The 27944-nt window shown below is 66.5% G+C and overlaps 1 protein-coding gene across 1 annotated transcript; it reads left to right on the top strand.

Annotated features, from left to right (window-relative positions):
* Positions 1–5777: 5777 nt before the first annotated feature.
* On the top strand, positions 5778–27546 carry FIBCD1 (fibrinogen C domain containing 1). Its single transcript, XM_062206883.1, has 7 exons — positions 5778–5849; positions 12255–12734; positions 15493–15652; positions 15979–16115; positions 24291–24387; positions 26888–27067; positions 27287–27546. Exons 1-7 carry the CDS (start codon positions 5778–5780, stop codon positions 27544–27546), a joined length of 1386 nt encoding a protein of 461 aa, XP_062062867.1.
* The last annotated feature ends 398 nt before the right edge of the window (positions 27547–27944 follow it).

Here is a 27944-nt window from a genome sequence, read left to right on the forward strand (position 1 = left end):
CCTGCAGTGCCCGCATCCCCTATGGGCACCTGTTCGAGTCCCTGCTCCTCCACTTCCGACCCAACTCTCTGCTATGGCCTGGGAAAGCAGTAAAAATGGTCCAAGTCCTTGGGCCCCTGTACCCATGTGGGAGACCTAGAGGAAGCTCCTGGCTCCTGGCTTCAGATCAGTACAGCTCTGGCCATTGTGGCCAACTGGGGAGTGAACCAGCGGATGGAAGACCTCTCTTTCCTTCCTTTTTTTTGACAGGCAGAGTGGACAGTGAGAGAGAGAGAGAGAGACAAGAGAAAGGTCTTCCTTTGCCGCTGGTTCACCCTCCAATGGCCGCTGCAGCCGACGCACTGCGCTGATCTGAAAGCAGGAGCCAGGTGCTTCTCCTGGTCTCCCATGGGATGCAGGGCCCAAGCACTTGGGCCATCCTCCACTGCACTCCCTGGCCACAGCAAAGAGCTGGCCTGGAAAAGGGGCAACCGGGACAGAATCTGACGCCCCGACCGGGACTAGAACCTGGTGTGCTGGCACCGCAAGTTGGAGGATTAGCCTATTGAGCCACGGCGCCGGCCGGAAGACCTCTCTTTCTCTCTCTGTCTCTCCTTCTCTCTCTGTGTAACTCTTTCAAATAAGTAAATAAATCTTAAAAAAAAAAAAAAGTACCAAAAAATAATCGTTGGGGCCGGCGCCTGGCACCGGCTCAGCACTCGGGGCAAAGGCAGATGTCACGACGCCTCCACAGCAGGTGGAAGCGACACCGGCTCGTGGGTCCCAGCTCGCTGCTTGTCTCCTGGCTGGATCTCCTTCGTGGTCAGATTTCTCTCCGGGTCTCTAGAGAAGCCTGCCCCTCCCTTCCTGAGGCTGGACCCCGGGTTCAGGCTTTCCCTGGCTGTCTTTTCCAAAGCATCAAGAACACAGGGCAGAGTTTTCTGTTTGTTTTTCTCTTTTGTATTTAAAGATTTATTTATTTACTTGAAAGTCGAATTACACAGGGAGAGGAGAGGGAGAGAGAGAGAGAGAGAGGTCTTCCATCCACCGATTCACTCCCCAATTGGCTGCATCAGCCGGAGCTGCGCCAATCTGGAGCCAGGAGCCAGGAGCTTCTTCCAGGTCTCCCACGTGGGTGCAGGGGCCCAAGGACTTGGGCCATCTTCTACTGCTTTCCCAGGCCATAGCAGAGAGCTGGGTCGGAAGTGGAGCAGCCGGGACTTGAACTGGCGCCCATATGGGATGTGGGCACTGCAGGCAGCGGTTTTACCCGCTACGCCACAGCACCGGCCGCTGTTTTTCTTTTTGAGAGGTAGAGAGATAGACAGACAGGAGGCTGTGACCTGCTGGTTCACTCCCCAGATGCCTGCAGCAGCCACTGAGGCTGGGCCAGGCTGCAGCCAGGAGCCAGGAGCTCCGCCCAGGTCTCCCACAGGGGTGGCAGGGATCCAATGACTGGAGCCATCACTGGCTGCCTCCCAGGGTCTGCATAGGCGGGAAGCTGGAGTCGGGAGGCGGAGCTGGGTCTCGAACCCAGCGGAATGTGGGTCTCTTAGCTGCCGGGCCAAGCACCCAGCCGGGGCAGCCTTTTCCCCAGCGCCCTGAAATCCATTCTCAAGGCAAGGCTGTTCCTCCCACTGCCCAGCCTCTCCCCAGACCCCACCTGCCGGGCTGAGCGTGGCCCCTGCCTCCCGGCTCTCTCTGCACCTGCCCTCTCCACCCTGCGGGCCTCGTGTATCCGCCTTCCCACTCAAATGGCCCATCAGGATGTTCTGCTGAATAACAAACCAGTTTTCCCCCCAAAAGCAGGTGCCTTCCCCCACCCCTGACGGCCACAGCCCTGACAGCTTGGCCTCGCACGTATTTCTGGTTACGTGTGATGGACACACAGACAGATGCCACACACGGCCTCCTGGAGGACCCGAGGCCCAGACCCCCTGCCCCTGCACAGCGAGCCGACAAAGGCTCACACGGGCTCCCGCACGCACGCTCACTCCCTGCTAATTCTCGCCGCCCATTGCCATCTCCAGTCTGTCATCACCACTCAGTGTTGACAAAGCAAAACAAAAACTAAAAAGGAAGAAAGAAATCTACCCTGTCACTCGGACTCCCCCTACCCTGCCGGCTCGGCAGCCCCCGCCCCGCCCCCGCCTTTGTATTGTGGGTTTATGTCAAGGTATGCTGGATTCTAAATTAAATGTCAGCCCACTGTACATTTCTGGCTGCAGCCTCAGCGAGTGAGGAGCTGGCGCTGGAGACCATCCAGTTGTTCAGCCCCCCGCGCCTAACTGCAAGGAGTGACAAGCCCATTGACGCGCGGCACAGTGCCTTTCCGTGCCACGGGCAGCCAAGATAAATTTATTTTTAATGATAAATGTGACGGTCAGAGTGAAGTTGAAACAGCTTTCTGGTGCGAGCTGGCTGCCCTGGGGCAGTGCAGGTCAGGAGCTGGGTGGGGGTGGGGCCCAGGGGTCCCGACCTGCTGTCCGGCCAGCGCTCCAGGCCCCCAGGGACAGTGGCACGCCACATTTGGCCAGCGCCAGCAAAGCACGGAGTGCCCAGCCATTTGAGATGGGGAGACGGGTTCCTGCAGCGTGCAAACCAGGGTTCCCATCCTGGTCTCTTGGATGGCTGTGTCATCTCGGTCAAGTTATCAACCTCTCTGAGCGTCGGCGGCCTCGTCTGTAGATTTTCTGTGGGATTATCAGGAACATCCACAGGTCTTTGGCAGGGAGACGGCATGGCTAAGGAAAGCTAGGCAACACGTGAGCACGGTTTACCGAAGGGACATTCGGTATGAACCTTGTCATGTATCAGTAGCACGGCTGATGTCACACCACGCTGATCATTTCCTCGTGTGGAAAATCGGGGTAGCGACAGTTCCCACTCAGAGGGTAGCTGGGAGGTGCGAGGGGCGCAGCAAGCTGGCTCGGGGGCCGCCCCGAGAGTTGTCACCCTGCGTCCCCTGCCTCTCACCCTTGCCCCCTCCCTGCCCCGCACCCTCTCCCTGCTGGGGGAGCTGCCCTGTGGGACCCCAGCAGCCACTTCTCCTACCGGCTGGGGTAGGCACGGCCAAGGGCAGATGCACGGGACAGATTCCCACCCTGCTCTGCCTAGATGGGAGCTGCCAGACTGTGGGCCGTCGTCTCCATCAGTCCACGGACAGGAAATGGAGGAGCCTGCAGAATGGGCGCGCCGGACAGAGGAATGGACATGGGCCCCGGGCAGCCTCACGTCCAGTTCATGAGCCTGTGGGTCCCGGGTCCCTGACATGAGCCGAATGCTCAGCCTTGGACTGGCTGGAAGGCCGAGCCCCCCCTGGCCAGTGTGCTGTCCCTTGTCAAAAGTGGCCAGAGTTGGGGGGAGACTGTCAGCTCCGTGGGGCCAGCTGCCCAGAGATCCAGAGCGCTGGGGTCCATTTCCGTTGCATTCCCCCCTCCACCGGGGGCCAATAAACAGCAGTCCTCTCTTCTCTGGGGACACTGGCCCAAGGGAGCAGGTGGGCTCCCTGACATTCTTTCTGGGAGGTGAGCAGAGGCCCCGCCCTGGAGATGGGCACTTCACCGCAAACACTACCTTCCAGCGCCACTAGGTGGCTCCCGCTCACCTGTCCGACCACCCAAGTGCAGGCCTGGAGCAGATGTCGGGGCATCCCGTGTGCACCTGCCGGCTCCCTGGAGGATCCTGCTCCCGGCTTCTCTTCCTGCAGCCCCCAAATGCCTTCTCCTGCCGTGTCCCGGCGCTCCGGGCCAGCTCCTGCCTCTCCATCTCGGGACGCCTGTCCAGACCCCAGAGCACACCCACGGGACTTCCTCCCTCAGATTCTCAGCTTGGGCCTCCCCAGGGCCACTTTCAGACCATCGGTGGCCGTGCAGACTTGCAGTCGCTGCCACCTGCCTGCTTCCTGCAGGCACCCAGACCTCACACTGCCCATCAAGGGGCCAGTCCTTGTTCAAGGGGGAAAGTGGGCGTGCAGAGCGCAGGGAACCTGCCCAACGCCGCCGCAGGGAGGTCTGAGACCTACCCCACATCTCAGGATCTCCCGAGTCCCCTGACCTGGGCGCTGGTACCCTGTGGCGTTCATAGGGAATCTCAGGCTTGGAGAGACCCAGTAGCTCGTCCCAGGTGTGCTGTCACTTCCCTCTGCCCAAGTCCGAAGGGCTCCAGGTCACCCGCCCATCCCCTTGATCGACAGGAGAGTGGGTCAGGGGCACAGGTGCCACTTGGAGAGAGCCAGGGGCCAGAACTGGAACCCCGGGTCTCCAGAGCTCCAGCAGGAGGGGGCTCCGTTCCAGCCCCCAGGAGAGCCGCCTCCTGGGCAGCTGGGGTGAGGCTACAGGGGTGAGGCTGCAGCCACCTGGAAGGACCAACAGCTGGCAGAGCGACAGTCCCCATGCCAGGCGGGGGACAGGGCACCCCTGACCAGAGAGGCACGGGGACAGGGTCGAAGATGGAGCACAGACAGGCAGCCGGTGGGGGAGAAGCTGAAGACGGCGCCGGGGAACACAGCACGGCGGGCCCAGGCGCCCCGGGAGCCGGAAAACAGCTTTGGGGAGAAGCGGGGGGCGGGGAGCTGGAGACAGGCGGCCGCGCAGAGGGGCGGCGGCGGGGGCGCCTCCCGGTCAGAAGCCACAATAGCAGCTCGTTAACGGCGCAGATTAAGGACTTTGTCAATTACCTCCGAAGGCTGCTCGGGGCGGATTAAACGCTTTAAAAAGTGCTGCCGGTGGGAGGGGGCGACTGGGAAGCCCCCTCCCGGCTTACATCCCTCCTCTCGCGGCAGAGGAGGAGGAGGCGGCGGAGGCGGGCGCTGAGACGGCGCGGGGCGCGCCTGGGGAGCGCGGGCGATCGGCCGCGAGCGCGGGCAGAGCCGGAGCGGCTGGTCCTCGCCACCGCAGCGCCCGCGGCTGTCGCGGTGGCCGGGATCCCCGTCCCGCCCCGGGGCGCCCGGGCACCTGTCTGCGGACGCCCGCCGGGGTGGCCTGGGCTGGTAGGTCCCTGGCGGCTGCGGGCTCCCGGGCAGGGCGCACTTGCCCCAGGACCCCGACCGACACCTCGGAGACCCGTGTGTGTGTGTGTGGGGGTGCATCCCGCGGCCCCCACCTCCTGCCCAGCCTAGTTCTCCGTACAAACCCAGCGCCCCGAGCCCAGAGGGAGCCGAGGGAGCGCGGGGCACTCCAGGGAGACGGCCCGGCGGGGGCGCTCCCGGGGCCCGCCCGGCGCCGCGCCCCCGCGCACGGTGAGTTGGCGCGAGTCGGGCCGGGGAGGAAGTTTGTGCCCCGCCCGGGGTTCTCGGACCCCGCCCGGAGCCTGCGAGGGCCGGGCCCCCCAGGCTGTTCGCCGCCCCCCCGGCCCGCCCCAGGGCTCTGGGAGCCGGCTCCGCCTCGTTTCTCTCGGCCTTTGGGGAGGTGGAGTTGCTCATCGAAGTCCGCCGCTGTGCGCGCGTGTGCGCGCGTGTGCGCGCGTGCGGCGGGGAGGCGGAGGGCAGCAGGAAAAGGCAGAGTCCGAGACAAAAAGACGCGGAGACTGGGAAGGAGGGCGGGCGCGGAGAGGAGCGCGCAGGGGAGGCGCGGGAGCGGGGACGGCGCGCAGCGCGAGCGACGGGCGGGCGGGCGGCCGGCGGCTCCGGGCTCCCGCTCCCGCTCTCACCCGCACACGCCCGGCCGCCCCGGCGCCCGGCACCGAGGGGGGACCGGGCGGGCAGAGCGCGCGCCCTGCGCACGCCCGCGCCCACCTCGCCGCCTTTGCGCTCGGCAGCGGCGCGCCCGGCCCGGCGTCCCCGCCAGTCCTGCGGGAAGATGGTCAAGGAGCGGTGGAAGACCACGGGCGGCGCTTCCCAACTTGAGGCCCCGCCGCGCGACAAGCCGCAGGTACGCGCGCTCGGGCACCTGGGGGGCGCCCGCTGGGGCCGGCGGGGCGGGGACCCAGTGCGGGGGCTGGAGTTTGGGGCGCACCCCTGCGAGGCTCTCGCGCCGTCCTCTCCTCCTTCTGAGCGGAGGCCCAAACTCGGGGCTCGGATGGGGCGGCCCCCCGCCTCCCACCGCGCGCTGGCGGCCGAGCCCCGGTGCCGGCGCGTGCAGAGGGAGGAGGGGACCAGTAATTGGCTGTGTGACCACCGACACATCACCTCCCCTGCTGGGCCTCCGTTTCCCCACCTCTGCAATGGGCAGCTTAGCCTTCCACGCAGCCCCCGGCTCTGCCCGCGCCCGGTGCTGGGCACCTGGCGCATCGGCGGGAGCTTCCAGAGTCGGACTTGAACCCCGGGGATCTCGCAGGCACGCTGTCCCTGCAGCCAGGGCTTCGCCGGCAGCAGCAGATTGATCGTGTGCATCTCCTGGAAGAGCCTGGCCGCTGTAACCGGCCGTCCGGCTTTGTCCCTCGGAACCCAGACCTCAGAGAGGGCCAGCTCCGACCTGCGGCAGCGCAGCTCCGTGGGGATTCGAACCCTGGTCCGTGAGCTCCAGGACTGGCTCCTTCCTGCTGTCTTGGCAGGGGTCCTGCAAGGGGGCCTCGGAGGGCGCCCAGGGCTGTGCGCTGGAGGGGGACAAGGGCAGCGCCCCCGGCTGGCCAGCGAGGGGAGCAGAGGCAAGGGGCAGCCGCGGGGCTGCCCCGGGCTGGGCTGCCAAGGGACCGACCAGGCAGGCGAGGACAGGAAATAATGGGGCTGCCCGTTTTAAATTTCAAATTTCTCCCAGACAGATGTCATTGGGGAGGAACAGTTTGTGTTTGCAGCGGCGGGGGGGCGGGGGGGGGCGGGGGGGCGGCCCCTCGATCTCAGGATCTCAGGAGCTGCCGCCTGTGCCTGCCTGTTCTCTCCAGAGTGGCACCGCGTGGCCCCCGGGGGCCCAGCCCTCTCTGTTTGCAAAGCCCCTGTGTGTTTGTTTGCCTTACGAAGTGGCACCTCCCCGAGCAGGCCGGGGGCTGGTCAGGGGTGTGTGCTCCCACTGCAAAGGCTGGGGATCAGAGAGGCTGAGGAACAGGTCCGCGCCACACAGCACGTTAGTGTGTGTGTGAGCACACGTGTGTGTGTGCGTGTGTCAACTCTGACACAATGCCTCGTCTCTTCCACTGCCTCCCCCAGGTGGGTGACCCCCAAGCAAAGGCCCCTGCTGCTGAGATCTGGAATTCCGCCCACAGCGAGCGGCCCTCCCTCGCGGCTGGACTTGCTCTGCTGAGCCATCCCCAGCCTGGCCTGTTCCCCTTCTGCTAGCTCCACTCAGGCCAGTCCTGAGGGCTATGGCCGCCCACCCCGGAGCACCCATCCTCAAACCCCCAGCACGTACCCCAGTCCTCACTCAGAGTCACTCTGTATACTTCAGACTGGCTCACATGCCGCACCTCCTCCAGGAAGCCCTCTGGTGCCCGGTGGCTGTGTCTCTAAGTCCTGGCCGCGTTTCTAGCCCGTGCCGCTCAGTGCCTTCTGCCCCTTAGCCCGAGGCTGTCCTCTCTGGGGAGCCCCTGTGGACGTGTGCTCCTCCTGCCCCCCACCCGCACCCCGTCTCCGGTCTCTCTGTAGGCTTGGGCTGCTTTCCATCCAGGCAGCAGCGTTGAGAACGAGCCGTGTTCGCTGAGCTGAGCTGTGTGCGGGCGCCGCTGTCTAAAGGGGAGGAGGCCGCCGGGGAAGCTGCTGGGAAGCCGGAGCTCTGGGCTGGCTGTCCCGTGGCTCCCCCTCCGCCCCCACAATGGGCGATCCCCCTGCCCGTTCCAGGCCGGTGGGAAGCTTCGGACAAGAGGAAGACCTTGCCTGCACCTGCCGTCCAGGGCAGACAGTCCGCCCCCCAGGCTTCTCTCCCCGCTCCCAGCTTGGCCGTGGACCTGCTGTGTGACTGTGGCCAAGTCCCCTCCTGCTCTCTGGGCCCGGGCTTGGCCATCCGTGCAGTGGGGACAGCGATGCCCACTTGGTCCTCACTTCACGAGGGTGGTTGGCAGGGGCTGAGAGAGGCGGAGCCAGGGCCTGGGTCTCCCTGGCAGCCGGTGAGGGTTGTCGTCTCCTGGCTCCGCTGGCTTAGCCGAATTCTGTCGTCGCCAAGGACAAAGCTCCGGTGCTCCGTTCCCCCTGCAGGGAGGGGCTCGTGTCCCCGTGTGGCCATTTCTGGGGACGCCAGGGTCCTGCTTTGACCCAGCCCCAGGCACCCTGAGCTCCTCGTTTGCTGGGTGACCTTGGACAAGCTGTGGACTGCGACTTCATTAGCGCGTCCTCTCTCCCCCTGACCGACGCAGGGGCTGTCACTCCCGTGGGGCAGGGAGGGGCGGGCAGAGACGGCGGCTGTTTTGCAGGAGTGTGGAGTTACTCAGATGAAAGGACCCACAAATAGACCTGATTCTTGCAGGCTGGAGCGGAGGCCAGCGAGTCACCTCCCGTGTCCCAGCAGTCCGTCCCCAGGCCGCCGCGTGGGGAGGGCGACCTCCTACCCATCCCGAGGGGCTCTCTTGATATTTTCAAAACTTCTAAAAACATTCCAGGAAGGCGGGCCAAAATGCTTGTCGGGAAGATTTTCCTGTTGTCTAACCTGAATCCCTACTGCGGTCGCTTCACTGGAGGGCTATTTATGGAGCCCCCACCTGCTGGAGCAGGTGCAGCAGGGGGCGTGGCCTGGGCCTCAGGCAGGGGGGCCGACAGGTCAGGTGTGTCACCAACCGTGGTGGGCGTGACGCAGGCCAGTGGGCAGGTGGTCCCTGTGGTTTAGGGGCACGTGGTAGGCCCTTGGCCAGAGCAGCTGCTGGGGACAGGGCCAGGTGACCGTGGGGAGCCTGGGGAGGAGGGGGCAGCTGGTGGGATTGAGGCACTTGGGAGGACTCTGGTTGGGGGTGGACAGAGCTGGGTTTAGGCCACCTGGGAAGCCAGGAGCCCGGGGCAGGGAGCAGCCGAGACCCTTACGTGGAAACCACCCACGCCTTCTGCCCCCTTGATCCCAGCAGCCCCTCCCCCGGCCCTGGTTTCAGGAAGAGGTCCCCTGGACAGGGCCTGTGCAGGAGCAAGGGGGGCTTTGCGCAGGACCCAGAGCAGCCTCTCCTAGGTCGTAGGGAGCCCCCGACCCCCGTGAGCAGAGCACCGGCCCCTCGGCTCAGAGCTCCGAGCAGCAGTGAGAGCCGTGGGCTCCTGGGGGCCCTGGGAGGAGGAGCAGCTGGGATCTGGCCTGGAACGGGGTCTGGGCCCCTCCCTCCCGCCGAACTCTGGGGAGAGCTTGGTCCCGAAGAGCAGCCCCCGCCTGGGGCCGCCCCCGCCTGCCCCCACCTGGGGCCGCCCCCCGCCTGCGTCTCCCCATGTTTGCAGAGAGCAGAGCTGAGGCCGGGCGGGCAGGATGCTCTGCAGAGCACTTGGCCATGAGCCCGTGCACCCGAGCCCTGCCCCCATATGCCCCCTGCGGCCACCTCTGGAGCCAGCTGCTGTCTCCCCAGGCACACTGGGGGCTCCTGGCATGAGCCCGTTTTCAGAGGCAGCCCCTGACCCCAGGCTGGCCACATCCTCCAGCGGGGAGGGAGGGCTTGTGGCAAGGGGAGCCTTGAGCCCCATCCGCTGCCTGACCCAGGATCCTGGCTCCTCCACGCCCATCGCCTGGGCACCGAGTTTCTTGAGGGTGGGGGCTCTCGGTGGGGCGCCCCCCAAGGCTGATTAAGAAGCCACAGCCGGAGGCGCTGGTCGGGCTGCAGGGCCCAAAGCCCCCGGTATTTATTTATTTATTTTTTTTAGAGATTTTTTTTTTTTTTGACAGGCAGAGTGGATAGTGAGAGAGAGAGACAGACAGACAGAAAGGTCTTCCTTTTTGCCATTGGTTCACCCTCCAATGGCCGCTGTGGCCGGTGCACCGCGCTGATCCGAAGCCAGGAGCCAGGTGCTTCTCCTGGTCTCCCATGCGGGTGCAGGGCCCAAGCACTTGGGTCATCCTCCACTGCCTTCCCAGGCCATAGCAGAGAGCTGGCCTGGAAGAGGGGCAACCGGGACAGAATCCGGCGCCCCAACCGGGACTAGAACCCGGTGTGCCGGCGCCGCAAGGCGGAGGATTAGCCTGTTAAGCCACGGTGCCGGGCCCAAAGCCCCCGTTATTATCTCGGGCACGGTGGCGGCCGCGTTCGTGGAAGACTCATTCTCTGCCCAGCGCCCTGCGCATCGCCAGGCTCCCATGGCCCCTGCAGCCTCTCCCCGGTGCCGCGGCCTTCCCACCGTGGCTGGGGCCCCCGGACACCCAGCGGGAGTGCTGGCTCTGGCCGGGGTGCCTTCCTGCGGCTGTGCGAGGCAGGGCTCTGAGCCGAGCTGCTCCAGGCAAGGTGTCCCTGGATGGGCTGGGAGCCCCGCACGGGGACCTACTGCTGACACGGCTCCCTCTGCTGTGTCGTCAGAGGTGGGGATGGGGTCCGGGCGGCCCCTCCTCGCGGCCCGGGGCTCAGCAGGCAGGTCCCCGGGCCTCTGATTGCAAGTCCTAGAGAGCTCACCAGCACGGCCCCCTCCTCCCCGGTCAGCCGCGTCCTGGAGACATGACCCAGTCCGTTTCTTCTCCCTTCCATCCATCGGTCCGTCCATCTGCTCGGCACCCAGCCGTCAGGACTGCTGGCAGGCCCCAGCCCCTGTGTCCCCAGCTTTCAGCCCACCCCCAAAGGGACTCTCCCCACTCTCAACACCCAGAGCCTGTCTCCTGGGGAGACCCAGCGCGTGTTGAGTGGGTGTTCCCGTGACCGAGTGAGGGCAGAGGTGAGGACCACCTGCCTCCGTAAGCACCAACCAAGGGAGGCACAGAGGACAAGGAGCCCCTACAGGTTGGGGAGAGGGGTGAGGAAACAGTCAAGGAGGGCTTCCTGGAGGAGGTGACAGCTCACCGAACCCCGGAGGAAGAGAATAAACTGGGCTGGTGCAAGGGGGTGCTCTCCGCTGAGCTGGGGCAGCCCATGTGGAGCTGTGGTTTGAATCCGGCTGGATGGGTGGATCCGGAATAGACACAGAGCAGGGCAGGCGTGCAGCTCTGAGCCCTGTGATGCCAGGGCTCCAGGGACAGGCCAGGGAGCGCTCTCGCCCGCTGCCGGGAACGAAGAGACCACTTCCTCGGGGCTCTGGGTGTCCAGCTGCTGCTCGCGCCCACCCCGTCCCAGGGTGCCACGTGGAGACTCGGGCGTTCCTTGGAATTTAAGTTCCTGGGAAAGAAGCCGCCTGCCCTGGGGCTGCAGTGAGGCGAGAGGCAGGGCCACGGTGTCCCGCTGGGAGAGCCAGCGGCTGCCAGTCACGCCAGGGCCGCCCCTGCCCCGGTCCGCACTGTTGCAATGCGAGGCAGAGACAGGCGGGCAGCGCTGGGAGGACCCCCCGGGCCTCAGTCCCCGCTCCCCGCCCCGTGTCAGATGTGCGTCCCCCCCCCCCCGAGCGCTTTGGTCCAAGGATCTGCGCCCCCAAAGCCTTTGCGGCCGTAGAGTCCCGGCTCCTCCTGGAACTCAGCTGCCCCTTGGCGCTGTCCCCTCCCGGCTCTGTCCTTGCACGAGGTACAAGGCCTGTGCCGCCTCTGAGCTGCCCACCTTGGCCACCTCGCAGGTCCGGGGCATCACGGTGGCCTGAGCCGCAGGCGGCCGTGACCCTGTGTCCTGCCAGCAGTCTGCCCTGTGACGCGGGAGCAGAGGGGCGAGGGGGTGGCCCCTGTGTGCCCAGGGCCACAGAACAGCCCCGGGCAGAGCAGTCTCGGGACTCCAGGGCTGTGCATGCGCCAGGTTGGCAGGGACTTTGAGTGCCAGGCGCCTGTTCCTCGGGGCACTCATGTCCTGGGGACAGCCCGCCCCTTTGTACGGCCATTGTCCTCACCAGCAGAGCCCTCTCTTCCCGAGGGCCCCCAGCAGGTGCCCAGGTGCAGAGAGGTGAGTGTCGCTAGCACACCCATCTCACAGGTGAACAGACCCAGATAGATTCAGATAGAGCCCCGCCCCGTCTGGTGGCACAGCAGGAGGCTCCCCCAGGGAGGGGTCTGCGGGGGGGGGGTGCTGCGTGGCTGCACACGCAAAGGGCCCGGGGCACGGGGCAGGGGGCAGGGCGCTCCTTCTGTCTCCTGGTCTCTCTGCCTCAGTTTCTCCTTTCCGTTCTCTCCGTGTCTCTCCCCTGGGATCCCTCTCGCTCTCCCCCTCGCACTGTGTCTGTGTGTCCATGTCCCTGCCCTGTGGTTTCTCCTCTCTGTCTCTGTACAGCGCCCTCTCCCCGCCCCCACTAGGGGGTCCTCTGAACCTCACACTGCCTGCCTCTAACGCTCGCCCCCTCTCTCCCTGTCCGTGTCTGTGTCCGTGTCCGTTTGTCCTGGGCTGCCCCGCAGCGGCCGAGCTGCGGCTATGCCCTGTGCACCGTGCTGCTGGCCCTGGCCGTGCTGCTGGCCGTGGCCGTCACCGGCACCGTCCTCTTCCTGAACCACGCCCACGCGCCGGGCACGGCGCCCCCGCCCGTGGTCAGCACGGGGCCGGCCGGGGCCAACAGCGCGCTGGTCACCGTGGAGAGGCCGGACAGCTCGCACCTGAGCATCGTCATCGACCCGCGCTGCCCCGACCTTGCCGACGGCTTCGCCCGCCTGGAGGGCGCCCAGGCTTCCGTGCTGCAGGCGCTGAGCCAGCACCAGGCCCAGCCGCGGCGGGCCGGCGAGCAGGAGCAGGAGCTGCTGGACACGCTGGCCGAGCAGCTGCCCCGGCTGCTGGCCCGGGCCTCGGAGCTGCAGGCCGAGTGCACGGGGCTGCGCAAGGGCCACGGCTCCCTGGGCCAGGGGCTCAGCGCCCTGCAGCACGAGCAGGGCCGGCTCATCCAGGTAAGAGGGCTGGGGTCTCTGCTGCCGGGGCTGCCCCTCCCCACCCCCGCCCAGGGTCCGGGCTCAGGGGCCGCTGCTGTTCTCACCCGCAAAGCCGTGAGGCTCAGAGAGGCGAAGCGTCTCATCCCAGGCCACACAGCCCCGGGGAGTCAGGATTCGAACCCAGGGTCCGTCCCACGCTCTCTGCTGCTGGCCCTGGGTGTTTACGTAGCACCTGCGGCCCTATATACATCAGTAGCAAACCAAGCCTGGCGCAGGGAAGTCCCGAGGGTGCTGCTGGGTCTGGGCCAGGGGTCTCTGCCGTGGGCTCCGCAGTCACACCCCACACCCCAGCGACAGGGAGCAGGGATCTGTCCCCACCATTTGCCCAACTGAACGTGGTGGCCCAGGTCACTTGTCCCGGGTCCCAGGGCCATCCCTGCACAGTCTCCAGCCGCTGCCACGTCACCCAAGTGACTCAGATCCTTAGGGGCAGGGGCCAAGGCCCTGCCGCCCCCCACCCCCACCCCAGACACCCAGGATGACCCGGCTGGGGAGCCAGGGGCTTCTCCCCTCTCCGGAGGCTACAGCTGGTGACTGCCGGAAAGGCGCTCCTGCCCCTGCCCGCCCACAGCGGCTGCAGCTTCCTGCGGACTCCCCAGCAGGCCCGGGGGGTCTCTAGATTCCTGGGTGACCAGGGGCCCCCAACTCCGCCCGTGGCCCCGCCCCTGGCAGTGGCCCCGCCCCCACCCCGGGCCCCCGGGACTAATAGATTTGCTGGGCGCAGCGGCCAGCTCGCCTGGTCTATTTCCTCCTGCAAACATGTTGGAGTTGACACAGGTGCCACAGACAGAGTCCAGAGCCCATGTGTCTGTGTCTCGAGCAGAGGCAGCCAGCCGTGGCTCCTCATTCCTCTCCCAGCGTCACAGACCCCAGCCGCCAGCCCGGGGTCTCAGAGCAGTGCCCACAGCACCCTGGGGCGCTGGACGAGAGGCAGGGTCCTGGGCCTCTGGCCGCTGACCCCGGTGCAGGGAGGCAGGGGCGTGTCTGAGGCTGGGCTAGGCTGAGCCAGGCTACCCTGAGACCCGGACTCCTGGCCGGGCCCCGCCCGCAGCAGCTGGGGGACCCTGGGCAGGCAGGAGGAGCCCCCCCCTCACCTGTCAAGAGAGGACAACACAGCCCGGGCCGGGGCTGCTGACCCGGGGCCTCGGCCTGCGGCTCCTGGCACGTGGGAGGTCCTGTGCCACCCTGTGTGCCCAGCTCTTTGCTGACCTGGCAACCTCCCAGGAACCCCAGGAGTCGGGCGAGTCTGTGACCCCATTCTGTGGAGGGGCAGACTGAGGCTTGGTGGCAGAAGCAGCCGCCCTGATTGCGCAGTGCACCGCTCAGCAGGCGGCCCCACGCACCTTAGCTCGTGGCAAGTTTGTGTGGGCGTTTTAAAGACCAAGCCGGGGAGCAGAGGGCAGGGGGCGCTGGGCCCCGGTTTCTCCAGGTCTCAGACGGCTGGGCCGAGCTGGGGAGACTTAACCTGGAGTCTTACTGACCATACCCCCCGCACCCCCGGCGCCCGCTGGGGGCTGCCCCGCCCCCTCCCCTCACCCCAGGCCCAGCCCTCCCTGAACCAAGGGGACCAAGAGCTTTGCCGGGGTGGGGGCCCTGCCTGGCCGAGCGGGAGTCGTTTCCCAGGTGTGCTTCTAGTTCTCTTCCTCCAGGGGGCGCTGGTCTGCCACGCGACAGGCTCAGGCCACGAAGACCCTGGTGCTGGCTGGTGGCCCAGGCTGCCCTGACCCTGCCTCTCCCCGGAGCCCCGGGGTGGGGAGGGGACAGGCCCTAGACGACTGGGGCAGTGGCCAGAGCCAAGAGGCCCCCAGGGGCCCTGACCTGGGGCGCTCCAGACCCAGGCCTGTGATGGGGAGGGGGGTGAACAGTGGACAGAACAGCCGACCCCTCCAGTGTCCAGCCGCACCCCAGCGCTCCCCACTGCAAGCAGACCGGGAGGGGTGGCTCTTGCGGGCTCCTGCAGAGAGGGGCTGGGGTCCCAGCTCAGCCTGGGTGCCCACGGCTGCCCCGCCTCACCCCACCCTGGCCCTAGGGAAGTGGACAGGGGGCCGTTCACCCTCAGGGACCGCTCCTGCTGGGCCTCAGTTTCCCCGTTTGTAACAGGGAAGTGACAACTCCAGTCCTAGCTCTTCTCGGCGGGGTGGGGGTGGGGATTGGGGGACAGTGAGGCGGTGGACGTCCCAGAGCCACAGACACTCAAAGCCCTGAGGGTTTGGGGGTGGGGCAGGGGTGGGGTCCTCGTTCCTGGGGCTCAGCCACTGCCCAGAGCTGCCCAAAGCCTCCCGTGTGCCCCTGAGTAGTGGCCCCTTGCTCACAATCTTCCTTAAGGATCAGGGGACAGTAGCGGGGGACTGTGTGGCTTGGAGGGTGGCAGCCGGGCCTGTGCGGCTTGGCTGGGGGGAGGGGTGACACTAGCCCCGTTTCTCAGATGAGGTGGAGCCTGGGAAAGGCGCTCACCAGACAGAACCGGCCGGCAGGCGAGCGAGGGTGGAACCTAGCACGGCCTCCTCCCCGCCACCCTCGTCTGGCTGAACGCCCAGGACTGTCCACAGACCAGGGCTTGGGGGCGGCAGTGCCTGCGGAGTCCCCCGCCCTCTGAGCCCTGGAGGTCCCCGCCCAGCTGACCCCTCAGATTGCCTGGACAGCAACCTAGGGCCGGGGCGAGGCGGGGCCGCGTGGAGGCCGCCTGCCCCCTGCTGACCCCTGCTGCTCTGTGCAGCTTCTGTCCGAGAGCCAAGGCCACATGGCTCACCTGGTGACCTCGGTCAGCGATGTCCTGGACGCCCTGCAGAGGGACCGGGGGCTGGGCCGGCCCCGCGTCAAGGCCGATCTTCAGAGAGCACCTGCCAGGGCCGCCCGGCCCCGGGGCTGTGCCAGCGGTGAGTGTGCCGGGGGCTTCCTTCCTCCGGTGACTTGGGCGTGCAGGGGGAGCGGGGAGAGCTGGGGCCCAGCCCTGCTCCCGTGGGGCCCGTGCCCCGTCCCTGCACCCTCGCGACCAGCACACAGCGGGGCCTCCTCACCCTGCACTGCGACGGCCAGAGTGCCCATTTTGCAGACGGGGAAAGCGAGGCTCGGGGTGACTGGTGCAGTGAGGGCAGAGTGAAAGCCAGTGCTCTAGCCCAGGTGACCCCTCGTGACGGCGCGGGGCGGGGCGGGGCGGGGTGGGGGCGTGGACTGCAGCCTTGACCGCCCTGCCCTGCCTCAGGCTCTCGGCCCCGGGACTGCCTGGACGTCCTCCTGAGCGGGCAGCAGGACGACGGCGTCTACTCCGTCTTCCCCACGCACTACCCCGCCGGCTTCCAGGTCTACTGCGACATGCGCACGGACGGCGGAGGCTGGACGGTGAGTCTCGGCGCGGGGAGGCCCCTGGGTGGGTGCCCGAGTGGCCCCTCACCCATGGCAGCCTAAAACGGTGGCTGGGGCTTTGTGCCCCGAGGGAGCAGCGCCTGCACCTGCTAGCCCGCCTCTGAGCTGCCTGGGCCGTGGTTCTCTGGGAGGCGCTGGGTGCAGCCTGCTGCTGGTGGGACTCCCGGGGGCCGTGAGGGCAGAGACCCCCTGACTTCCTGGCCAGGAGCCGTCCCATTCCTGTCTTCCAGTTTCTGCCCCGGCTGGGAAACAGTGGCCGTGGAACGTTCTAGCTGCCCCTCCAAGGGCGGGGTGTGGGGGGAGGGGGGCAGCGGCCCCAGTTGGAAGACCCTGGAGCAGGGTGGGTGTGCGGGCGCGTGGGAGGCCGTGCGGGCTTCGGTCTGTGTGGGTCTGTGTGGACTCGGCTGTCTCTGGGCAGGGCCCCACGTCCGCTTTGTAGGGAAATGAAACACAGGAGCCAGAGGCTCGGGCGTGGCTTCCTTCCAAGGCTTTACGTGTAGACGCTGAAATTCGCGTTGCAGGAAATTTGTTGGAGTTCTTCCTCGAGTATTATTTAAAGCGTATTTTAAAAAAGTCTGCGGGAACAGGTGCTGTGGCGCCGTGGGTGAAGCCACTGCTGTGGTGCCCGCGGCCCATATGCGAGGGCCTGGGTTCGAATCCCAGCTCTGCTTCTGACCCAGCTGCCTGCTGAGGCTCCGGCTGGGAGGCAGCAGACAGTACCTGGGCCCCGCCGCCCACCTGGGAGACCGGGGTGGGGCTCCTGGCTCTTGGCTTTGGCCTGGTCCAGCCCTGGCTGTTTCGGGCATTTGGGGAGTGAATGAGATCTCTCTCTGCCTTTGAAACAAATAAGAATAAGTAAACTTAAAGAAATAAATAAGAATTCCTCTTTTTATCTTTTTTAGCCACTTAAGCAGTCCAAGCCATCCTTAGCTCCCGGGCTATGCACACAGCAGCAGCAATGGTCCCGTGGGCGGTGCGGTGCTGACCGCATTCCGCATCCTGGAGCCGGGATTACTGACTGACAGCGGGAAAGGGCTGACCGCCCCCTCCCCAAAATGGACGGCTTCTGACCCTCTGGGGGCTCGGGCTCGATGTTGGGGCTTAGCTGGCCGCTGTTTGATTTTGTGCGGATCTTTGCGTTTGATTTGAGAGGCAGAGACAGAAAGAGAACCTCCCACTGCTGGTCCACTCCCCAAATGCCACTGAGAGCTGGGCCGAAGCCAGGAATCGGGGAGGCGATCAGGGTCTCCCCTGTGGCTGTCGGGACTCAGCTGCTTGCGCCATCACCTGCTGCCTCCGGAGTGCACAGGGAGGCTGGAACCGGAGTGGAGCCGAGACTCAAACCCGGGATGTGGGATGAGGCGGGGGCTCATGGAGGAGGGGTCACCCTAAGTAGAGCCTGGGCGTCAGAGGGCCCGCGGCATGTTCGGGGGACAATCGGCTGGGGTGTGCGGCACGTGAGGGGCCATCCTGTCGGGATCCCAGGCTGCAGAGTTTGGGACAGGCGCTGGGGAGCCATCGAGGGTGTTGGACAGGGGAGAGCGGGAGGGGGGTGTTTCCCGCATCCTCAGCAGGTGTGCGAGGGCGCCCTCTGCTGGCGAGAGGGGAACCACCCGCTTGAGCTCCGTCATCCACACGCAGATCTGCAGGTGGCTCTCGGTCCGTCTGTGTGATGGTGGGCGATTACCTAAGTTCCCTGAGCCTGGGTTTCCCTAGCTGTGAAGTGGGGAGACCCCACCCCACCCTGCACCACTTGGAGCTCTAGCAAACCTCACAGGAGTGTGCCACGGGGAGACTGGGGGACTGGAGACACCAGTGCAGGCCCCCGCAGCCGAGAAAACCCCCAGGCCAGGCTGGGGCGGGGACCCCAATGCCCCAGGGCCACGGCCACGGGGTGTTGGCCATGCAGCTAGACCGGGCCATGGACACGCCCCACCAGGTCGGGTGCAGGCCTGGGGTGCAGCCATGCGGTTGCTTTGCAACTGTGGCTGCTCCTCGGCTCCCCTGGCTGCTCCCTCCATTCGCGGGGCCCCCGAGGGTGGGGCCTGCAGCCCTTACTGTAGGTAGCTGGTGACACGGGGGACACTGGGGCTTCGCAGGATTGACCTCAGCTTCCGCCGCCAGCGTTTGCAAAGTGTTTTGCTCTGTGTCTGGGAGCTGTGTGACCCCCCATTGAGGACAGTGGGGGCCCCACTCTGTGCAAGGCACTGGCAGACACACCGAGACCCCAGATCCTGGAGCTCCACCCCAGGAGGGAGGTCCCGGCACTCCAGAGAGCAGGATCTGGTGGAGGCAGGGGGCGGGGGGATCAGCTGTCTCCAGAGTGCCCACTTGGCAGCATCCCTGGTCCCCGATCTTGGACTTGGTTTCTCATCAAAGGGCAGGCTCTAGACTGTTTCAGTGTGTTGATGTCCAGGCCGGCAAGCGCGCCAGAGAGAAGGGTCCCAGCAGGTAAAGCGAGTGACCAGGCAGGGAGGCGAGAGGCAAGGCTCTGAGAGCCAGCGTGAGTGGGATGCGAGGGTGAGAGCTCCCGGGTCAGTTTGGAGAGGGGTCAGCCTACCCAGCAGAGACAGGATGCGGGCAGCGGTGAGGGGAGGCAGTGGTGGGCCCAAGGCAGCCATTAGGAGGCAGCCAGAGAGCAGGCGAGAATCCCCCCTCCCCGAGGACCCCCAAGGCAGACATCCCCGCGCACCTGCCTCGGCTCCAGAGGGGGCTTTTCCGTGCGCCGGCTCCGTGTGTCTGTGGCTGCAAAGTGCTGTTTCCCTGAGAAGTCTGAGTTATTGCCCCTGCCTCTGGGACGCCCCAGGCGGGCCCAGGAATTGGAGTTCCGGGGGCTTCTCGTGCCTTGCTCGCCAAGGACCTGAGCCGGTCTCCTGGGCGACGAGAGGGGCCTCCAGGAGGAGCGCCCGCACCTGCCGCTGAGGCTCTGGAAGGGAGCCCGGTCTGTCTCGGACGTGCCCGCCCGGCCGACAGCCGTTAATATCCATTTGGGCTTCCGTCAGAAGCAATCTTGGCCCGGCTGCCGGCGGACATCTGTCAGGATCACCTCCCTGCCACCCGGAATCTCGTGGAAACTCCATCGTTGTTTGAGAAGGAGCCGGCCGCCGCCTGTGCAGGCCCCCACGCCATCCATCCTCATTAGGTCCCCCGTCCAAACCACAGGCCTCGGGCACCGGGCCCCAGTGGCCACCCCTGGAGGACGGGGCACCTGCAGCCCGGCGGGCGGTGCCTTCCGGCCAGTGACGGCTTGGCCACCTGCCCACTGAAGGGCCGCTGCCCAGCGTGGAGGCCACGGCCCCTACTGCACTGGAGGCCAGCAGGGCAGGCCCGGACATCGTGGACTCCACGATCAACGCCGTGGCACTCACGGGTTCAGACGCCGAGCCTCAGCGGGCGCCAGGCACGGGGTGTCCACAACAAGCAAGATGGCTCCTAGCCCCACCCGGAGAGGGATGAGTCCAGGGCAGGGCCCCAAGGGCGGCCCGGGAAGGGGTGAGCCAAGTGGGCTCCTACTGCGCGCTCGCAGGATGACCGCTGGGACCCAGCGACCCAGGCCGCCATGGCTGCGGGCTGCTCAGGAAGTGAGAAGCCCCCTGGCCCTGGGTCCTTGGCTCCCTGCGGTGGGAGGCCCCAGCGGGCAGGTGGATGCTTGGCTGAGGTATGGGGCGGCTGCGCAGGCGCTGAGCCAAAGTCCCCCCCCCCCAGCATGCCCAGAGGTCACGTCAAGGTCACTCGCACACCTGAGGCTCCCACCTATACTCCAGAAGAGGAGGAGAAAGGCGGGAAAGGGAAGGGTACCCCCCCCAGCCACCGACTGGCGCCGTGGCCAGGAGCCCCTCCCGGCTGCGCCCGCCTGCTTGGTCATCCTGCGCCTTCCTCGCGCCCATCAAGGGGCCACAGCTGGGCTCGCGCTGCCCGGCTGAGCTCCGGGGCCGGGGACCACACACAGCCCGCGCGCCCGGAGCGCTTGCCATTGAAGCCCTTGGGCAGGGTCGCCTCGCTCTTCTCACCTGCTGAGTGGGGCTATTGTCACATTGTCACAGATGCGGGGGAAGTCAGAATTCTTCCTGGCTGCTCTTGGGGAGGGGGTTCCGGGTGAACAGAGGCGGCGGTCCTGCCCCGTGGGAGCTGAGCTGCATTTGTGAGCGGAGGGAGTTCATAAAAATCGAGGCCCAAGTTCCTCTTGCGGAAGGCAACATCCGTGGACCTGGGCTGGCGGTCCCAGCTCACCTCCGGTGCCCCTGCTGTGTGGGACTGAGCCCTGACCCTGCCTGGAGACCCCCACGCCGGGAGGCGGGGCGCAGCTGCGGAAGGCGTGGCCGTGCCCGGAACCCACTGCGGGTGTGCGTGGGAGGAAGGAGAGGAAGGAGGGGCTCGCTCGCTCGCGCTGCACCCCGCACGGCCTCGCCCCCTGCGGCCTCCCCGGCCGCGGGTGCCCCGCTGAGAGCGGGCGGTGCTGCCTCCCAGGTGCGGCATCTCAGAACTGACCGGCCCCGCGCTGCGCACCTGGAGCCCCGGCGTGGCTGCTTCCCCGGGGGCCTCCAGCGTTTCCCGCGCGTGTCCGCGGGGTCCGCGATCCCTCTAATTGGCTCCGCGGCGAGAGAAGCCGCCCGTGTCCCTCCCTGAGCGGGGAGGAACATCAAAGGATCCCGCTGGTGGATCCGGCTCAGAGAGAGGGCAAAGCTCGCAGCCTGGCCCCTGCGCGGGCCGCAGGACAGCGGGGTCCACCGCGCGGGGTGCGCCCAGCGGCAGTGGGGGCGGGGAGCTGCCGTGACCGTGGCCAGTGTCCCCGCGCCGCGGCCGGCCTGGGCGCTGTGCCCTGGGAGCCTCCCTTCCGGCTCTGGATGGGGACAGCCGTTGGGGTTCCTCCAACTTTGCGTGTAGCGGGCATCTCGCACGTGGAGCGCTCAGCGCGGTGCCCGAGGCGGCTCCGCAGCGAGAAGTGGCATCGCCCAGGGTGCTTTGCCGGGAGCCGGCAGGCGCTGGCTGCCAGCTGGGAAGCAGGGCAGGGCGCCAAGCCCGGGGGTGCCATTTCCAGTCGAAAACAAGGAGTGGGCCCGGTTTCCTTCTGGGCGCGGCAGCTGGCTCTGCAGGGGGAGCGGTGACGTTGGCCAGCCCGCCCAGCCCTGCAGGGGGGAGGGGGAGACAGAGAGGGAAACTGAGGCTCTGGACGTCACAGGGCTGGTGAGTGCCACAGCCTTGTGCCACAGCCCGCGCTGTGGCCAGCAAGCCCGGAGGCCTCCCCATGTACAGCCCAGAGGTGACTAGAAAGGACTGGGGACAGTGGCCCCCCAGGACTGTGCGCAGAGCCCCCCACCCGCCCGTGGCATCTGGCCTGGACTCACTCATCTCCCATTCCTTGGGTCTCAGTTCCTCCTCTGCCCGCCTGGCAAGGCCTTGCCCAATCAGCGCCCGGCAGAGCGGCTCCTCCTCCAGGAAGCCCTCCAGGCAGGGGCACTCTTTCCTCCTGAGCGTCCAGCGGGCCTCAGTACAAGGAGTGCTGTCGTGTGGCTTGAGCGCCCCTCTCTCCTGGGGCCGGAGCTGAGCTCACACAGGGCCCCACGCAGCCATGCCTTAGTGGGTTTTTTTTTTGGGGGGTGTAGCCAAGGGTCAAAGGTCACACACAGGCCCTCAGCCTTTGTGTCCTGTGCCCTGTCACTGCCTCCTCTGGCCCTCTCAGCCCGCGGCACCGGGCTCTGCAGAGGTCGCCCATTCCCCAGCCTCAGTCTTCTCGTCTGCCCAAGGGGCGCACGCCCCGCCTCCATGCAGGGCGGCAGCGGGGGGGGAGGGGGGGCTGGCCTGATGCTCCGGACGCCGTTCTTTGCTCTCAGCACCATGGCAAAGGAGGAGCCGCTTGGACAGGGCCTGGACTGGACCCGCGTGTGCAGAACGCGAGGCTGAAGTTCTGGCCCTCGGCCCCCAGACCCCGCGACACGGGACCGTCAGCCACCTTCCTCTGAAACCACCCGGTGCCATCTGCGCGACCACGTGGGCCCGGGCTCCCTTGGCAGAGCCCCTAAGCGGCGGCGGCGGCGGCGGGCGCTGGCATGGAGCAAAAGCGCGCCGTCTGCCTTCCCACTCGTGGCGCCGGCCCAAGAGGCCTCAGCGGCGGCCGGCGTCTCCCCAGCAGCGGCCTCCCAGTCTGAGCCTGGCGGGGAAGCCGCCGGGGAGCTGAGCCACGAATCCCTTGGCCCGCAGGTGCACCAGTACTGGCTCCTCCTCCCTTTCGGCCTAAGTGGGGGTTCCGGGGGCTGCGTCTCCCCAAGTCCCTCCCGGTGCCCCCTGCCCATCCTTGTCCCGTAATTAGAGGCCTCTCTGCTCGGCAACATCCTCACGTCCCGGTCACTGAAGGCCAGCTCGTTTCTAGAAATCTGTCGGACCAAACGGAAGACCCCAGCCAGTCGGGGCCACGCAGGCTGTCATCAGGCCAGAGGCACGGCCGGGCTCGCCCGACCAGGACCTCAGCACACACAGACTTCCCAGGCCATGGTCTCAGATGCAAGATGGTTAGGCTGAGGGTCAGACTGCTCACTCTGCTGCGCATGTCCCGTGGGTGCTGGGCACATGGAACCCCATCAAGGCCGGGTCTGCGGCTCCGGGCTATCAGCGGTCACCTGCTGTGAGCCAGCCTCCCCCCCACCCAGCTTATTCTCAGTGGACTGACAGCTCACGAGGAAGAGGCTGTTACTGTGCCCGTTCTACAGATGAGGAGTCAGGGCTGCAGGGCCAGGCTCCCCCGCCGCTGGGCCAGGCCATCACGAGTGGCCGGCCCCTCCCGCTGGCAGGTGCAGGCCCGGCTGCCCGCTGCCTCCTCTGGGGAGCGCCTGCATTTCTCCAGGATTAAGCCTTTCAAAGGGCACGTGCTCGGGGTCCCAATCCTCAGCCATCAATACGACTCTCAGATCTCCCGAGCCGGATCGAATTTCCTCCCGCCCCAGCCCCTCCCTCCCGCGAAGACTTTCAACTTGTGGTGGAGAAGGGAGCCGCGTCCTCTCGCTCGGGCTCCCTGACGTCAGCGATGGCCCCGAGGCCGGGACCCACGCGTCCCCACGGGCACAGGCAGGCACGCGGGCGGCTCTGAGCCACGAGCTCGGGCGGCTCCGTAATGAGAGCGGCGGCTGGCGGGCACTGTGGCCAAATCTCAACAACTCAGACGCCGGCACAGATGGAGGCGGGCGCTCCCCCTTGCCAACTGCGGCGACAGCGACGGAGCAGGGAGAGGCTGTGAGACAGAGAGGCTGGGCGGCTCGGGCGGCCGGCGTGCTGCTCCCCAGGGAGCGGTGTGAGCGAGGGGCTCCCGACTCCCGGATCGCGGCTGTTAAAGCGGGGAGCAGAGGCGCCATCCCATCCCCCCCCCCCCCCCGCCGCTGCCAATCCCCGCCGCGGCCAGGCTTCTGGGCTTCTGTTACTTGGGGAGGGGGCTTACGGAGGATGGGGCTGTGGAGGCCAAGCCGGCAGTGCGTGCGGGATGGTGATTCGTTTTTGAAAACTAGAGAGTGGGTTATCAGTATCTTTTTTGTTTGTCTGTTTCTTGTTTTTGAAAGGCAGAGAGAGAGAGAGAGAGAGAGAGAGGGAGAGGGCGCTTCCATCCACCAGTTCACCCTCAAACGCCCATGACAGCTAGAGCTGGGTAGGCCAAAGCCAGGAGCCAGGAGCTCCATCCTGGTCTCCCATGAGGGAGTCCTTGGGCCATCTTCTGCCGCCTCCCAGATAGCAGGAAGCTGGACGAGCAGCAGAGGCAGAATTTGAACCCAGGTTCTCCGATATGGGAGTTGGGGATCCAAGCGGCAGCTTAACTCTCTGCACTGCAGCGCCCGCCCCCCAGTTTTAGTTTTGACCTGGAAAGAGATTGCAGGGCCTTGCCCACCGCTACGCTCTGTGTGGCCAGTGGGGAAACTGAGGCCCAGAGCAAGGACAAGGCCAGCGCAGGTTCCCCACCGGAGGCCGCCAAGCTGCCTCCAGGCTGCCCCAGTCCGCGGGGACATCGCAGGGCCTGTGAATGCGGGGTCAGGCCACCGCACCTGAGCTGCTAGGGCCAGAAGAAGCCCTCGGGGGGCCGGGGAGGCCCAGCCCTGCCCTGCCTGACCCGGAGGGAGCGCACAGGGCAGGCTGGGCGCGGGCTGAGGCTCTCCCTCCTGGTCTCCCTCACAGGTGTTTCAGCGCCGGGAAGACGGCTCCGTGAACTTCTTCCGGGGCTGGGAGGCATACCGGGACGGCTTCGGCAAGCTCACGGGCGAGCACTGGCTAGGTGAGAGGTGCCAGGCATGGTGGGACCCCAGCCCCCTCTACACAGTTCCCCTGACCGCAACACACCGGAGCCAGCTCCCAGATGTCACTCGTGGAGGTGGCCAAGGTGTCGCAATGAACGGGGATGGAGCCAGAGGGAGTGAGGACCACGTGGCTGCTCTGCTGGGGGCGGGGGCTGTCCGGGACCCCCTGCTTCCCGGGACACCGGGCAGGGGGAGGGCTGCAGAGAGCAGGGGACGCCCGGGACCTGTCGGGATCAGCAGGCACCACGAGGACCAAGGATGACCCTGGCACTGCCCTGCCCTTGGGGTCAGCAACAGCTGATGGCTTCGCTGGGGACACCACGCTGGGACCCTCCCGGGAGCGGTCCCCTGCCTGCTGGGCACAGGAGCAGGCTTGAAAGGTTCCGTGGACATGAGCATTCCTTAGGGTTCATCTGTAAGTTCCTTCGTGTTTGGCTCTTTTTGAGTGCTGTATTTGGTTTCATTGCAAACAACACTAGGCGGCGTGGAGAGTATAGGAGGTAGCATCTCGCTCTGCCCACACCTCCCTGTGCGTCTCCGCTCTCCCGGCCACCTGCTCCCTAAGTGCTTTGTCCTTTCCTGTTGAGTTATGGGTGCTCTTTGTATATGAAGGCTATCGACCCTGTGTCCGTAGGAGAGACGGATATTAACAGTGAGCCGACTCTCTTCCAGCTCCCTCCGCGCACCCCCTGCCCCCACCACTCTGGCTTTTGTGGTCACAGTGTCACTCATTTCCTACAAGCTGTAAATGTTTATGTAGTTTTAATTTTTGTTAAAGATTTATTTATTCGAGAGGCAGGGGCAGTGACAGAGGGGTCTTCTATCTGCTGGTTCACTCCCCAGTTGGCCGCAAAGGCTGGAGCTGAGCCGATCCGAAGCCAGGAGCTCCCTCCGGTCTCCCACGCGGGTGCGGGGGCCCGAGCACTTGGGCCACCTTCGGCTGCCTTCCCAGATGCATCAGCAGGGAGCTGGATCGGAAGCGGAGCAGCTCCCTGTTGTCTCCACAAGCTGGCTCCCTGTTGTCTCCGAAGCTTCTTTAATGTTGGGAGCTGGGTTCAGATCTTGCAACCCTCTGTCGCTTACTGGGGTGACCACGTGAGCTCCGGGGTCCAGGGCTTTTCCTCTCCACCAGCTCCTTCTGCCTTGAACTCTGAGGGGCTGCAGGGCTGGATCCTGGTCTCCCTGCAGGGGTGCCCAGGGGCTTAGGAGGAGCAGCTACCGTGGCTGGGGCTGGAGGAGCCCGGGGAGCTGGGGGGGTGAGGAAGGGAGGGAGGAGGCGCTGGCTGCAGGCAGGACAGGGTTGGGGGGCACCCCAGAGGAGCCCAGAGCCCTGACAGCTCCACAGCCCGGAGAGCCGAGTGTGTTAACCCCAGCAGACACATAGAGGTGGGAAGGAGACTCCCGGCGGCCCCACTGGGCGCGTCTCCTCCTGCCCTGTCCCCGTATCCCAGGACTGGTCCTGGGGAGCCAGGGTGCCAATCGCAGCTCCACCCCTGCAGCTGTGTGCCCTGGGCCAGGTGCTCCAGCCTGGGGAGATGCAGGGAGGTGGCCTGTGTCCCCAGGGCCCCCGGGGAGAGGCGGCCGATGCCTGGAGGAGCCCAGTGTGCTCTGGTTGTTGCCAGCATCCGCAGATGCCCCAGAGGCAGGAGCCACACAGCCCTCGTGGTCCAGGAGGCCACACGCGCTGCCACGTGGGCACCGTGGAGCCGGGGCCGGGCAGGCAGCAGGGACAAGCTGATGAAAAGTCACTTGCCGCTGATCACTCGTAAGGCGTTGAATCAAATGTCCTCTTAATCAAGAGGCAGGGGACACCTTGTGTGTGTGGGGGGGACCCAGATGGGCACAGGATTGCGCGGGACCACAGGGGCTGGCACATGGGGGCATGGAGCCAGGCCCTGGGGACCCCTGGGGTGCAGGAAGTGCCTGCTGCGCCCCTCCCTCTCCACAAGCCAGCACCTGCTATGCAGAGGCTGGGGTGGCCCTGCCCATGACAGACCGCGGCTCTCCTGGGGCTCTGAGGCCCACAAGGAGGCAGCGGGGGCTCAGAACGATCAAAACCTGGGGTGGGGGGGCACCAGGGTCAGCAGGGGAATCCTCACCCTGACGGGGGCGGGGCCGCCTTCCCAGGAGGCGGGAGCTGAACGTGAACAGAGGGAGCTTGTAGGGACCAGCACGGGCTCAAGGGCAGACTCAGGGAAGCGTGCGTGCCAGGTCCTGCTGGCCCGCCAGTCCTTCCGTCAGCCGTGTGTGCAGAAGCGTGGCCCAACCTAAAGTGAGCAGAGAAGACCCAACGGGGAAAACCACCGTCTGTTCCCCGCCTGACGCAGGCTGCAGGAAGGAGGAAGTAGCCCTGCTGGCAGCACGCACTTGGTGGCCGCCATCCCCACAGGGGCTCAGCTCGGGTCGCTCCTCCCGTCTCTCTAGCCGGGCCCCCTCCTCAGCCCCGCGGCTTCTCCCACCGCTCTGTCCCCAACTCAGGCCTCAAGAGGATCCACGCCCTGACCACCCAGGCCGCCTACGAGCTGCACGTGGACCTGGAAGACTTCGACAACGGCACGGCCTACGCCCACTACGGGAGCTTTGGCGTGGGCCTGTTCTCCGTGGACCCCGAGGAGGATGGGTACCCGCTCACCGTGGCCGGCTACTCGGGCACCGCAGGTGGGGCTCTGGGGCCGCGGCACGGGTGGGGATGGGGGGGCTGCCAGGTTGAGGCTGCTGGCCCCCACCTCCAGGGCCCTCCTGGTCCTCACCCCTCAGGAGGCAGGGCAGCGAGCCCAGGCTGGCACCAGCCGTGCGTGCCGACGTGTATGGGTGTGGTCGCGACGCACACGGTGTGGGTGACACACACGGGCCCACGCGTGTGCGTGCCCTGGGCAGGCGACTCCCTCCTGAAGCACAGCGGCATGAAGTTCACCACCAAGGACCGCGACAGCGACCACTCGGAGAACAACTGTGCCGCCTTCTACCGTGGCGCCTGGTGGTACCGCAACTGCCACACCTCCAACCTCAACGGGCAGTACCTGCGCGGCGCGCACGCCTCCTATGCCGACGGCGTCGAGTGGTCCTCGTGGACCGGCTGGCAGTACTCGCTCAAGTTCTCCGAGATGAAGATCCGGCCAGTCCGGGAGGACCGCTAGGCGGGCGCACTGTCCAGCCCGCTCACCCCCCGGCCCTGCCCCCACCTCCCTGCCCCCTGCTCCTGTGCATGGCTCACCCGCTCCTGGGGAGGGGGCATGGGCCAGGCCAGCCCACCCTGCCTGGGCAGCTGCCATCATCTCTCGCCTCTGCTGATGGAGGCTGGCGAACCTGACCCCCAAGATTCCACCTGCCCAGACTGTGCCTGCCGCCCAGGACAGGAGACTCCGCTGATGCTGGCCTCTGGCCAGCGCCACCAGGGTGCCCTGCCATTGTGGGGGTGTGGACAGCAGGCAGATGGCAGCCCTGGGTCCACGCAGCAGGCACGGTGCATCTTCCTGAGGCCAGGTCTGGCCCGGCCCTTCTTGCCCTCCCAGCACCCACCCCTCCGCCAGTCTCC

The sequence above is a fragment of the Lepus europaeus genome, chromosome 12 (assembly GCF_033115175.1).
Source record: "Lepus europaeus isolate LE1 chromosome 12, mLepTim1.pri, whole genome shotgun sequence".
Taxonomy (NCBI): Eukaryota; Metazoa; Chordata; class Mammalia; order Lagomorpha; family Leporidae; genus Lepus; species Lepus europaeus.